The sequence below is a fragment of the Eubalaena glacialis genome, chromosome 13 (assembly GCF_028564815.1).
Source record: "Eubalaena glacialis isolate mEubGla1 chromosome 13, mEubGla1.1.hap2.+ XY, whole genome shotgun sequence".
Lineage (NCBI taxonomy): Eukaryota > Metazoa > Chordata > Mammalia > Artiodactyla > Balaenidae > Eubalaena > Eubalaena glacialis.
The window spans coordinates 70,722,035-70,736,667 of NC_083728.1; the positions used below are offsets into that span (position 1 = coordinate 70,722,035).

At 40.9% G+C, this 14,633-nt stretch overlaps 1 protein-coding gene across 3 annotated transcripts in view; it reads right to left on the reverse strand.

Moving 5' to 3' along the window:
- Positions 1 to 13,780, reverse strand: part of SMG1 (SMG1 nonsense mediated mRNA decay associated PI3K related kinase) — a 91,370-nt gene extending 77,590 nt beyond the window's left edge. Inside the window, exon 1 of one of the 3 annotated variants that reach the window (XM_061209745.1) lies at positions 13,336 to 13,780. In XM_061209745.1, coding sequence (XP_061065728.1) covers positions 13,336 to 13,421 — 86 coding nt within the window. In that variant the 5' untranslated portion in view covers positions 13,422 to 13,780. Of the gene's footprint in view, positions 1 to 3,913; positions 3,940 to 13,335 lie in introns of those variants that run through there. The other 2 variants (XM_061209746.1, XM_061209747.1) reach the window with 2 other exon arrangements.
- Between the last annotated feature and the right edge of the window lie 853 nt (positions 13,781 to 14,633).

A 14,633-nucleotide genomic window follows, 5' to 3' on the forward strand; every position in this document is an offset into this window, starting at 1 on the left:
CAGCATATAAACTAAACCTCAATAAATCTGACATAAAGAAAAGAGTATACTTCTTTACAGTAAAGGTATAAAAGTAAGTAAAAGACCATTGATTTATTTTTAATAATTCCATATTTCATGTCTTATACTGCCTGCCATATTTTGTAGCCATCCTCAATGGAAAAGCAAAAATGTAGCACTGGATGCTCTCCAATGAAGCCAAAGACTGTCAGTGTCTGAATTAATCAGGCATGAGAGCTGGAACTTTAAGCTAGGGAAGGATTAACCTAGCCAAGGTACAGAAAGAAACAAAACACTGCACTCATACCAGTAAAAGACAACTGTTACCTAGACTAATAGTAAAAAAGTTCTAAATTTCTAGCAAGATAGCAATTTTACTCTTTAGCAATGCTTGAGAAATGCCTGAGGTAAGTCCTTATAGCACTTTATTTTTTAAAAAAAGAAACACCCTGTAAATTTCTAATATTTTATTGCCTACCCATTTTGATAGCTTTCAAAAAAAAATTTAAAGAGTCAAAGCACTGTGGCTGGCAAAATCAGAAAAATCATTGCCTGAGAGAGAGACAGGCAGTCCACTTCTAATTTATTTCACGTATTTAAGTATTATGAGGTTCTGTACCTCATCTGGCATAAATTCATTTCTTACTAGGCATTAAGAATATTGATAGTTATAAAAGGTGGTATGCTTTTAATCTCCAATACAGATGTGAATTCAATTTTCAGCATTTAACAAAAAAACCAATTTTGTTAATGCTAAATAATCGTTCACCTGAAGGCTTCCGAATCTAAGGCACCACATTAACTGGACTCACTTTCTTCTGACCTTTATTTTTAACCCAAGCTAGTTTACAGCCTTAAATAAAACCCTGCTTCAGCTACCATTTGCATCGCTTATCTTCCTCTTTTGTCAGCAAGTCCTGGAAGTACTTTAGAAACATCCCATTCAGCCTGGGAAATTGCCAAGATTGAAAGGAAATCTCTTACTGCATGACCTCCCTAGCAGAGGAAGGACAAAAAGACTGAAAGTCTACCAAGAAACATGTCCCACCCCCTCCCCTCCACCCAGACTCTCCAGTTATATGCCAAACATAGCCCCTTAGGACAGAGAAGATTAAGAATCACTAAGAGTTAAACACTAAAGAAATCCTAAAACGAAGTCTTGAGACCAGAGGGGGACTCTAATCAAGGATAGGGCAGAGTGTTTCATAATATAAGAAATGTGTGCGACCATCTTTTAAAAAGTCCTGGGGACTTCCCTGATGGTCCAGTGACTAAAGCTCTGCACTCCCAATGCAGGGGGCCGGGGTTCAATCCCTGGTCAGGGAACTAGATTCCACATTCTGCAACTAAGAGTTTGCATGCCGCAACTGAAGATCCTGCATGCCGCAACTAAAAGATCCTGCATGCCGCATCTAAAAGATCCCACACGCTGCAACGAAGATCCCGCCACAACCAAATAAATAAATAAATAAATATTTTTAAAAATAAAAAGTCCTGAAAACTGGGGTGGGGGGGGCAAAACAAATAAGTAAATAAAAATCAAAAGTCCTGAAAACAGGCAAATAACGACTGTAGAGTTATTCTGATTAAGTTCCTCTAACTAATAGACTCAAGCATATACCCAAGGGACTAACATGCTTGTGAGATTCTCTAACAATTACATATTTTAAATTTTCCCTTTAAAAATAATGCAAAAAAGCACTGTGGTACAAAAATGTACTGTGTAACAGATAACATCATTAACACTTTTTTTTTACAGGTCAAGAAAAATGATGTGGTTGCCAAAAATCACTTGTAACACATCAAGGAAAAGTAAGTACTAGGCAATTTAGACACAGGTATTTTTAAAGAAAACTATTACCAAGTTAGGCTCTACTGCCACAATGGTATGGTATACCCTACAAATCCTGGGCAGAGTCAAGGATGTGGGCATCGAAAGAGCAATATTCTAACATGCACCCCTTAACATGTAACACATCTTAAATATAATGGCAAGTATGGAAAAGACACTGAATTTCATATTCCACATGATTCTCAACAGAGGAAGACATTACCAGAAATATCTTTAGGTCATTCTCAAATCAGACACATGACCCCCAACCCCAACCCTCTTAAAAAAATAAATACACCTTAGAGAGAAATCTAAAACACCTTGGTTCTATCTAACTTTACCAACATAATTATACGAAGACAGCAAGTGGATTTTTAAATGGACTCTGACTCCTTTCAACATGTCCAGTAACTCCTTTAGGACCTATCTCCTTAGGTATCCTGGGGTAGGAAATACACTATTAAACACCAAGCTGGTAAAGAAACATACTACCTGTAATCAGTGGTAGCATGGTAAAGTATGTATGGTAAACCCTCCTACTTAAGCATTGGAACCTCTTTTTCAGAGGTGATCTTGAACAGCCATATCCTCCCCTACTTAAACATAAACAAATAAAAATGTCTCATAGATAAATCTCAAGAGACATGGGCTCCTAAATCAAATAGTTGGCAAAGGAAGATACTTTTCTCAAAAACCAGATTACTCTTCTAACTGAAGAAATATTTATTAAATGAAGACAGTCTGGGGTAGTTATTGAAACATACTAGTAAGCAGCAATCCAAAGCCAAGAAACAGTGCTCTCACTGTGCTCAGCAGTGGCCAGAAATACACTGAGGTATTTAAAGTATTTAGCCATAAGTTTGAGAAAGCTATGAAACAGTTCAAAATCATCACTTAAGCCACTTTAAACTCAAAAGGCCTATACAAACTCAAAAGGCCTATACAAACCCTATCTCTTTCTTTTATTACATTTTATACTAAACACACTTGTATCAGATTGATTTAAGTGGTATAAAATAAGAACTTTACAACGAAAGACAAAAATCAATGTTTCTAGATATGAAGTTCCTTAGGAGACAGCATTTACCCATTCTGAGTAAATTTATACTGCTATAATTTAAAATAGTACCAAAATCTCATGAAAGCTTAATACTGTATATACACTACATAATGCTACAAAATTTCATTAATTCCTATCTGTTTAGAAGATATATGTGGTTCTTCTTTTTTTATGTATTTCAAACTATTACATTGCCAGAGTCTATCCTTTCCATGATTCCATGATTTCCCTACTCCCTTTAAAACAAACATACATACGTACTAGAGTAGGGGAGAAAACGCAATGCAGCATTCAACTGATGTTCTTATAAGAATCAGTTCTTAAATTCCAACTGTATAATGAAAGTTAAGCAAGGTACAAGCTACCTTTTAACCTACCCTGTCTCTATTTAATTCCGTTTGCACCTGCCCTACAATAAGTGCAGTCAGAAAGATTAGATTATTTTTGCTGTCTCACAATTTCAACTGGTATCAAGTTCTTAAAGTGTGAATTATAAGATATACAGAAAAAATAATAAAGAATGATGCAGACCTACAGTCAAATTCCTCTTTGGCCAACTTGAAACAGGATGATAGCCTAATGGAAATTTTCATTCTAGAAGCCTGTAAGTAGAAAATGTAAAAAGAAAAGCCACTACTATACTAAGTATGGCAAATGCCATACCTAATAGAAATTTAACAATTATATGAGCTTCCAGTCATATATCCTCTAAGACACTTGACATAAATGCCCTTCATGAAACTTTTAGAAGTTACCACACACACACACACATACACACGCTCTAGTACTTAGAGTACTAGAAGAGAAAAATGAAATTTGAACTAGAGTGTGGGTGCATGTGTGTAGTAAATTCTAACTTTTTGAGGAAGAGATAAAAGAGGGAGGTTCTTTAAAATTCCAAATTTGATTCAGATGTGGCAACATAAATATCATTTGTATAGCATTTTACAGTTTTGAAAGTAATCTCCCAAACTTTATCTTTAACCCTCACAACGCTGCATCTTAGGGAAAGCAAGAATTACCTCCTCAGAGGGACAGCTGGTAACGTCAGTACAAAAGACCTTTGTCTTCCCATTCTTAGTCCATTGCTATTTTCATGACACCAGCCTCTCCTAAGACAAATATTTGTAAAGGATCAAAACTAAAAATGCACACATTCTTAAAAATAAATATACCTTAGAGAAGAATCTAAAACACTCTGGTTCTACTTGTAACTTCTCCAATGTAATTATACTAAGACGACAAGTGGATTTTTAAATGGACTAAAAGAGCGGGGAGAAGAGCACTGCGGTGTAATTGTCACATCTTCAATAAGATTACAATAAAAACATAGGGAATACTAGCATTATAGTAACTATACAAGATAGGCCACTTTAATTAAATAAAAGGCTGCTTTTACAAAACTTTGTCTTATAGTCAGTCAATTGATTGCCACCCCCCCAACACACTTTTATTAAGCATAAGTTCATCTTTAGTTTCAGTATTTTCAAAAAAGGAACAAGATACCACATATGAAAATTACATCAATATTTCAAATAATGACAATTAATCATTTACAACAGTCAGAATTCTAACTCAAGTCCTTCAAAAACAATACAAACTGTATCTCAAGGTAGATTCCTCTAAACCAGACTAATGAATAGACACTAAATCTCAAGTTTCATTGTCTTACTTCTGGAAAACCATTTTCATTTTTCTTCACATTTATCAAAAGAATATAAGGACAGGAAGAAAAACAATCTTTTTAGGAAAGAAAATCCAGGATGTGTTTTCTTTCCAATTAAATATGCATTAATTCATCTGTACAATACTATGTGATACTGGTGATCATCTTTGGATCTTTTTAATCATCAAATCAGAAGAGAGTCCCATTCTATAGAGGACAAAAAGTCCGACATTTTTCCTCAAATTAATAGATTTTTCTGCCTAATTTCTGGCAAACTGCAGGAAGTCAACATACACTTTGTCATTAGGGCAATGAGTCTGAATTTCCAGTGTCAGAATCAAAGCAAAGAGACTGGAAATAAAGTGATATATTTCAGACAAGGATTCCAGGGTTCATATTACTAGGAATATAAACTAGGGAGACCCTTAAGAGGCAGGATAGCAAGAGTCATGGGTTGCTTCAAAGAACTAAATATTCCAAGTTGAAAGTTAAAATTTCAAACACACACACTGACACACACACACCATATACACACATCTTTTTAAATCAGAAGATTAAAATGCTAAAGAGGAGACAGTAAAGATAATTTTTCAATTAAATTTAAATAAGAGGGAAAATTTTAATTCAAAGAACTTCAGTAAAAAACAAGATTGTTGCCAATGCTGTCATATACAGAGGAAAAACTAATACATGTCACTATATAGTCCAAGACATGCTTATTAGTGAAGCCTTTTGCCTAATCAGCAGAAAAGGTATTAATATATTAGATGCCGCCCAAAAATAAAAATCTAGTAAATACTAAGTTCAACAATTTTTTTTAAAAATCTGCAGACATATACATATAATTACCTTAGGCCACTGCAGAGCCTGTAATAATTTTCTTGTGGACCTGTAAGAGCACTGCTGAGGTGCTTTATTGATGATAAAAAGGGTAAAGGAAAAAAGTAGTGCCTTTCCTTATAAACAAAGAAATAGCATAATTTAGTAAGTTCCATACCAAAAAGCAATCTACAATTCTGATACCAGAAACTCCTCTTTTTTTAAAAATTAATTTATTTTATTTTATTTATTTTTGGCTGCATTGGGGCTTCGTTGCTGTGCGCAGGTTTTTGTCTAGTTGCAGCACGCGGGACTCTCATTGCGGTGGTTTCTCTTGTTGCGGAGCACCGGCTCTAGGCACCACGGCTTCAGTAGTTGTGGCTCACGAGCTCTACAGCGCAGGCTCAGTAGCTGTGGCGCACGGGCTTAGCTGCTCCGCGGCATGTGGGATCTTCCGGGACTGGGCTGGAACCCGTGTCCCCTGCACTGGCAGGCGGATTCTTAACCCACTGTGCCACCAGGGAAGCCCGAAACTCCTCTTTTTTATTGGAGGGGGAGGCAGGGGGGCTGTGTGGTTTGTAGGATCTTAGTTCCCCCACCAGGGATCGAACTCGGGCCCTGGCAGTGAAAGCGCCAAGCCCTAACCACTGGCCTGCCAGGGAATTCCCCAGAAACTCCTCTTTTGAAAAAGATTTTAAAGTAATAAACACAAAAAATCTGTAACAGGTTTTTAAATAATAAACATGCGATCCTAGACATACTATGAATAGCAACATTAACTTCCAAAGGAATGATTTCTAACAGGAATACAATCTCCTTTTTTCAAAGGGTATGAAGATTAATATGAAAGAAGTAATTCACTATGAAAGAAACCTGTTGATTCTGGAAAATTTGGATTTCAGTCATTCCCCAATCAGCAGGCATACAACTGGCAAGAGGTTTGTTTCCTCAGGCATTCTAACGGAATGTCAAAAGAGGCTCAACCCACCCAGTGCTTAACTTTTTGGTGATTAGACTGTTTAAATAACGTACAAATAGATACAACAGATACGGGATAAACTGTCAATGTGTAAATTAACTTTATGTGAGCAAAGTATTTCTTCAAGATGGATAAAACCTATGAATCTTAAATGGCCATAGTCTGATCTGGCCACCTCAGTCCACTAGAACATTGTCCCTTTGAACCTGTACAATCACCTTACTTAAGTTGCTGCCTCCGGCTAACCAAGCTGCTGTACAAGGAACAGCTCCTCTCAAAATGCCTCCTACAGTAACAGTGTTCTAAGCCCTGCAGTTAACTCTAAACACAAAAACAAACTTGCAGAATTCCATTTTCACGTATTTACTTGAGAAAGGACACTCAAATTTAGAGTGTTTACTATTTATTGATGCACTGGTAGGGAAGAAGGGATACAGAAGTAAAACCATTATACAAGATGCATGCACACATAAAGGTTATGTCTTACTGGGGAAGACACACACAAAAAAAACTCAGGTAGTGAGTGTTATTAGAGAAGGCTGGTGCTGCTCACTGAGGGGGTGCATTTAGGCTGAGACAGCATGAAAACACCCAGGTCAAGCACTCGGGGAAGAACAATCTATGCAGTAGCTACACAGCTAGAACAGGACTTGCAAAGGCCCTAAGACAGAAATGAGTTTGGGGAGTGCTTTAGGGCAAGTACACAGAACAGCCGAGAAAATGACTCAGGCTCAGCCTTCAGGGACAAACTAGTTGGGAGAACAAAAAAAGGCTGAAGTGATAAGCACAGTTAGCTTTCATTGTAGACCTGTACCAAGATTTGGAAAGGATCACAGAGGGCAGAGGTAGGGTAAAGATCTTAAGGGAAGCGCAATGTTTAGGTTGGGGAGAGGACGAAAAACAGAGCTACCAACGGTAGGTTCAAGAGGGAAGAGAAAAGTCCATGAACCTGTAGCTCACAGGAATAAATTTAGCAAACAAACTTAGAAGAGCTCCTCTGTGTTCCAGGACTCAAATGCCTGAAAGGGTTAACAGTGGACCCACCATCTGAAACTGTTTTCACAAGGATCTTCAGATATCCCAAGTCTGTTTATAGCAAAAGAGGAACAACAGAACTATGTTGAAGATGACGAGGTTATCAATCTTCAGAAACCATAAGTCGGTAATAAATCATAAGATAATATTCAAAAATTTCCTGTCTATAATAACTTTTAAGGTAAGATCCACATGTACACTCTGCCAGGGTTTTTGTGTTTTTGGGGGGGGGCGTGCAGTGGGAAGGGAAGTTATCCAACTGCAAAGTCATTGTGTATCTGTATCTTGATCAGGGTCATGGTTACACAGGTGTATACATTTGTCAAAAATCACTCAACTTAAGACCTATACATGGATAAATTTTATCTCAAAAGAGTAACAAGTTCAAAAAAGAATTCAACTAAGAGAGAAAAAGTACAGTCAACTAATACAAGATGGAGCAGAACATAATAAAAACATACACATACACCTGCAACTAATATGTTGTATGTCAATTATACCTCAATTTAAAAATAGAAAAAGAACACACGTCTCCATAAAAATTTAATAGGTTACATTCTACATTAAAAAAAAAGTAATAAGCTGGAGTATTTCATACAGGAATTAAACCACAAAATGTCTGCAACCTTCACTGTTAGACCTCTAACCAAGAGGGGATGTGTTTTATTTTCTAGTCCCCAAAATAAAATGGATTCTGAGAAAACTTTAAGATAGCTAAAGACAGGTAACCAAAAAACAATATGAAGAGACACCAAACAAATGACAGCTTGTGTGAATCTATAAAGGGAGGTCCACTGAAAGCCGCCTCAGGGATTTATTTTAGGTGATTAGGATTGGGAAAGAAAAGCAAGTAAGCAAGTGCCAAGCAGTGAAAGCAGGAAAGCCTAAATTTAAAAGTTGTGAGAACTCAGTGTTCACAAAAAAAAAAAAACCATCAACCACACTCCATTTTGTGTATATGATCATCCTATATAATGTAAGTGTCCTAACCTGAATTGAAGTGTGAGCAGATAAAAAGTATCACTTTAGTGATCACCCTCAATCAACACCAGATAACAAATAAGGGGCTCTGGCTTATGGAAATTCCATATATTGAGCTGAATACTTTTGTCTGAATTTAAACCATGAATTATAAACAGAATATTCAGGTCCTCAACAGTCTCTTGTCTAGACTGTTCCAACTGCCTCCTACTGTGGTTACACACACACACACACACACACACACACCCAACTAATTTTAATCTTCCTCAATTATGCCACTTCCATGCTGGTAAAACTTCAGTAGTTCCCTAAAGTCATTTCAAACACACGTCCAGTATGATTCAAGACCTACAATACAGCCCCACTCCAGCTCTTAAGCTTCATCTCTTATTTGTATCACACCTCACAAATACCCCATCCTTCTAACCAAACTGGTAACATTTTACCAAGGACAACTTGCATTTTGCCATTTCCCAGCTTTCTTCTATTTTTTGAGAGATTCCCGCCCCCCAAATTTACTGTCAAAATAGAACAGATCAATTTCATGGTCCCACTGGCCCCTACTCAACTGTACAGCTTTCCCTCCTCTGACTCTCCAAGTTTTAAACTGTAAATCACATATAAAAATAATTTTACCAAGAATTATATCACAATTAATATCCATATACTGCTTTACCTTTTACAAAGCCCTTTCTTATCCCCCATACTAACCGATAATCTCCTTAAAGACAGTAGCTCTATTAGTCATAAAAATCCCTACAGCATCACTATTTCCTGAATTAGAATATTTTCATTGAATTAGAATATTTCACAATCTCCTATTATTTAAAAAACCCTTCAGTTATACTCCCAACTTAAAAAGGAACCACAACAGAAGTGGGAAAAGGGTTCAATTTAAAGATAAAATTGCCAAATGTTTCATAAGGAATATATTTTATTCTATAATGGAAAAAATAAACTTTCCCCCCAAATTAAACACCCATACACAATTATCTGGAACTCCTTAATGTACATGAAAATCTGTGGTACAGAATTGGCAACCATTAAGTTGTTTAACTAAAGCTCTATTTATAGTTATAAAATATGTAACTCCACTTAATTTCACCCTTTATGTATTTCACTATATTATGCACCTCTGGACATCAGACAGTACAGACTCATAAAAGGCTGAATAGACAACTCTAGTTTCAAAAATCCAGCTTCTCACAATGTCAGACATACTAGTTTTTGGCTTTTCTATCTTCACAGCCCTCTTCCCCATCTTTTGGTCTGTGACAATGGAGAATGAAGGTATTTGTACTTGTGAGAACTTCAATCTGTCTACATTTTACCAAAAATAGAAGCTGTCTTTAATATACAGTTTCATCCTTTTAGAACTGTAAGAAAATCTTAACATTGGGCACAGTAAGATACCCAAGATATATCTGTTAAACGAATAAAGTTTAAGATGCCCAAGTGTGGAAGTAAAATTATGTGTTTTCATTTGACAACGCTCCCTCTTGCTTGTTGAACTAATCTATATTTGACTCCAATGTCAAATCAGTCTCGTCAGTTTGGAGAATTAAAAGGAACAATATAACAAATTACACACTTTTGTTTTTTTTTTTTGCTTCACTGCCTGGCATGCAGGGTCTTAGTTCGCCAAACAGGGATCAAACCCGCGCTCCCTGCAGTGGAAGCCCAGGAGTCTTAACCACTAGACCACCAGGGAAGTCCCATATACACTTAATTTTAAAACAAATCATTCTGATCTCTATCTTGATTGGTGCACCCAGAAGACTACTCCCCAAAATAAAGTCAAGAAAAGGAGAGACTGGTTATTGCCAATAATAAAACCACTCATTTGCCTAATCATTCTTAAATGTTAATGGAGGGGCTGTGCTGGTGGCGCAGCAGTTAAGAATCCCCCTTCCAATGCAGGGGACACGGGTTCGAGCCCTGGTCCGGGAAGATCCCACATACCTCAGAGCAACTAAGCCCGTGCGCCACAACCACTGAGCCTGCACTCTGGAGCCCGCGAGCCACAACTACTGAGCCCACGTGCCACAACTACTGAAGCCCGCGCGCCTAGAGCCTGTGCTCTGCAACAAGAGAAGCCACTGCAACGAGAAGCCCACGCACCGCAACGAAGGGTAGCCCCCGCTCGCCACAACTAGAGAAAGCCCGCGCACAGCAATGAAGACCCAACGCAGCCAAAAATACATAAATAAAATAAATTTATTAAAAAAAAAGTTAATGGAGAGTACAATGAATGAAAACGAAGACCATAAGCCAGTGCCATAAAAATGCTTTCTGCTAGAGGTATGCTTTTAACAAAGGTGGGCTTGCTCTGTTGCCACATGACACTAGTCTATTCAGCCACCTGGAACACTTCCTGTCAATATGTGTGAAGTATCAGGTGTGGCCATCATTGACTCAACAGTCGGTTTCCAGACTAACTAACACTAAAAGAAACCAACCAAAAATTGCTTTTTTAAATCCTACTTTTCAAAAAGCCTAAATCTAGTAAAATAGAACCAAAAAAATCAGACAAGGACTGGTACAGAAAGGCAAATAATTTTTTTTTAAACCAAAATGACTCTGATGAACCATAAGCAATCTGCCTGCATTTGAAGATGTTTAGAAAAATAAACCCCCATTTAAGCAAGGGGAAAAATCGAGCTCCATTCTGTCAGTTAACTGGAGTCTGTCACCTTTCTAAAGTGAAGAGGGTACAGAATAACAACCTCAAATTTAACTCATGAAAATTTATGACTTGGCAAACACCTGAAGTTTTTTATTGGCTATTTAACAAAACAACTAGGCAACCGTGCAAAGAAATCAAGTTTTGCTATGGCGTATTGTCCATACTTTTCTATTCCCTCCTCTACAAAAAAGTCAAGTATTTCCAACATCCTAATCAACTATTACTCCATGTAACCAAGCGCATCTCACAGTATCTGTCTACCTAGGCAATAAGTTCTGAGACTTTGTTAAACAGCTTCCAAGAATGCATACATCCTCCCCGCCACACAGCCAAGAAATAAAGTACTTGAAGAAAAACAGACAATACTAATAACCCACGTACATATTCCGCAACTATATAAGCCATTCTGCTTCATACCTGTCAAATTAAACCAGGTGATCTCAACCCAGAGCTGCAACTGTGCTATTCCATTTATTTAGAAACACAAGCTACAACTTATTCTTTTCCAGAAGCTCCAGGACTATTTGTGAAGGGCACTTTATTCAGTCCTCTAAAGGGATACTGTGTACATTATTTTACATATGCTGACCACAGTACTGAAAAATAATGGAAAATCTACTGTCAAAGAGCTCTCAAATGTCAAATTCAAGTTCATTTATCATCTAATTCATTAGATGCAAAAAAAAAAAATCAAATTTCACACATTTCAATGAACATATAAAAGAATGTCAATTACAGATAAAAATACCAAAACTAGTTAACTGATTTTATGTAAAGCAGGCATAAACCCTAAGTGGTAAAGGACAAGTAAAACTATGCTTTCAAAACATTTTTTTTTAACTACTTATCTCAATTCTAGGCTCAGGCATTAACTTTTAAAGTCACCTAGTTATATACACCCGATCTCAACAGACACAGGATTTGGGAAGGCATATTAAACAGAATGAGATGTGTACCACTCATTAGCCAAAACAGTATTTTGATTTTTCTATCAAGTATTAAAGTGTTACCTTCGAACATCTTACCAAATTATTTCCAAACACTGCTGGTATTACATGAAACCATCAAGAAGCAAAAGTCATCCCAACAACGTGTGTTTGTCTAACATTTATTTGGCCAGTTCCTGGACAATCATAAGGCAAGTGTGTTTCAAAGTATGAGAGCTCCATGAATCAACTAACCCTAAAATATTACATACGTTTAGGAAGTTCTTCTAGGCACTGGGCTAAATTCCAAGATAGTCTGAGTATTACAAGCACTTATTCAGTAAGAGAGATAAGAATAAATTAGTCCTAAATTAGATACAACTGCCCCATGATTAATCAGAAAGACACGAAAATTAATTTTTTTTAAGAAGTCGATGCTCCGCAGGGAGTTTCCTGGTGGCCTAGTGGTTAGGATTCTGTGCTTCCACTACCGAGGCCCAGGTTCCATCCCTGGTTGGGCAACTGAGATCCTGCAATCGGCCCGGGGTGGCCAAAAAGAGGTGGCGGGGGGGGGGGGGGGGGACTCGATCCTCCTCATATACTCATTTCCAACTAGGCCCCAAACCTGTCTGAAATCAAATCAAATTCTCTACTCCTCTAAGCAACTGTCCGCACAAGTGTCCAGGTATGAACTGCTCTCCGCCAGAGTAACTGCCCCTGCACTTGGGGAAAACTTCATTTCCTAGTACCAGGGTCGGTCGGCCCCATTAACACAGTCACAATCTAGTCTCATGCTCCACAACTACGCTGTTGTCAGAGTAAGGCCTTGGAGTGCTGGGTTTTGTTTTGTTTTTTTAATATTAACACGTGGGGGTCACAGAAGGGATCCCAGTTAAGGAAATCTTTCACGTGGGGACTCAAAGGGTTAAAGATCAGGGAAGTTAATGGGTAACAGAGAGGGTCCCGTACTCTCAGGATCCCCCAACTCATATCCCAACTTGAGGGCAAGGTGGCAAGTAAAAAGTGCCCCCACCGCCAGGTCCCCTTCCTTCACCCAACTCCTAGGCCAGTGCCTTCTCCCGGCGCCCAGGCTCTCGGCTCCAGCCCCCGAGCTGAAATGCAGGGAGAGAGGAGGCATTTAGGCCTCGCCTCCCAGCGGCCTTCCTCCCCCGGCCGGGGCGGGAGGGGACCCAGGAAGCCGCGCCTGGTTCCCCGGGGCGGGGGATGGGGTGGGGGGGGGGGAGGAGGGTGGAGAGCCTAGGCCGCGCCTCCCACCCCGGCGGTCCTAGGCCTCGGCCCGCCCGAGGCGGGGCCCGGGGTCGGATCGGCGGGCTGGGCGCCGGCTCACCCACCTGGGTTGCCAGTCATTCCAGCTCCGCGGGTACTTGGTGCCGCCGCCGCCGCTGTTCAGCCGAGACCCCGGGGCTCTGCGGCTCATTACCTTCCCCGACACGACATGGCCAAGCGCCGCCGCCCGAAGAAGCGCGAGTCGCCGCCCGAACCGGCCGCCGCCGACACTCCGCTCCGGCCCGGGGCTGAGGAGGAAGCCGAGCAGGAGGAGGAGGCGGCGGAGGGCGGGGGAGGCGGACGGCCGTTCCGGGTTCCGCCTGAGCCCGCAGCGCAGGACTGGGAGGCGGGAGCGGCGCGGTGAGAGGGAGGCGGAGGAAGGGGAGGCGACGTCTCTTACAGGGCCGTACGCGGCCCGCGACGCCGGAGCGCAGGAGGAGGAGAACAGCTAGGAGGAGGCGGTGGCGGCGGCTCCTCAAGCTCACACAACCACGGATACCCCACCTCCCAGCTCCGCCCGCCGCACCGCCGCTGCCGCACGGCATGCTGGGAGCGAGGGGCGGGGCCGGCGCCCGCCGGGCCAGGGGAGGGGGGCGGGACCGAATCAGAAGGGCGGGGCCTGGGCCGGGGGCTGGGGGCGGGGCCTGGGCCGGGGCTGGGGGCGGGGCCGGGCTCAGCGAGCGGACGATCCTCCCGCGCCCTGCGGCAGTCTCCACTCTCCGCGGACCACGCCTAGGTTCGGCCCCGCCGCAGGGGATCACGGGAGAGGGGAATCTCCGCCACCACTCCCACACGCACACCCTCCCATATAAGCCCGGGAAAACACCTGACCCCCTGAGGGCCGGGCAGTAAGGTGTAAAGAAGCATCCAATTAAGCACCCGGGGTGCCCTTGCGGGGGGAGAGGGGGGTGTGCGCGCGCGCGCGCGCGCACACACACACACACACACACACACACACGGAGGCGTGCCTTTAGGGTTCACGTGCCTCCACGTTCCTCACCTTCTACGGTAAAAAGTGGAAATTAAAAAAAAAAAGAGAGAGGGTGGATATCTATTTACCCAGCCTCCACCTGAAATGCCCATGGAGTCCTGACACCTTGACCATTTCTTCACATTGCAAAAAACTAAATTAAATAGAGAAAGCGGAGTACTCTCGAGCACCAGACCCGATTCCCTGCAATGTGAAATACGCTCTGAAATCCTCTCACCGTTACACTTGCCCACCTTCCCCTCCAAAAAGAGTCGGGAGGCTGGGGGGCAAACCTGAGCACTCTCTCCCCCACAGCGACAGTCCCCCAGAAAGACTTCACTAAAGCATCTGATACATGACGTGAATGCCATCCATATACATTGAGAAAAGGTC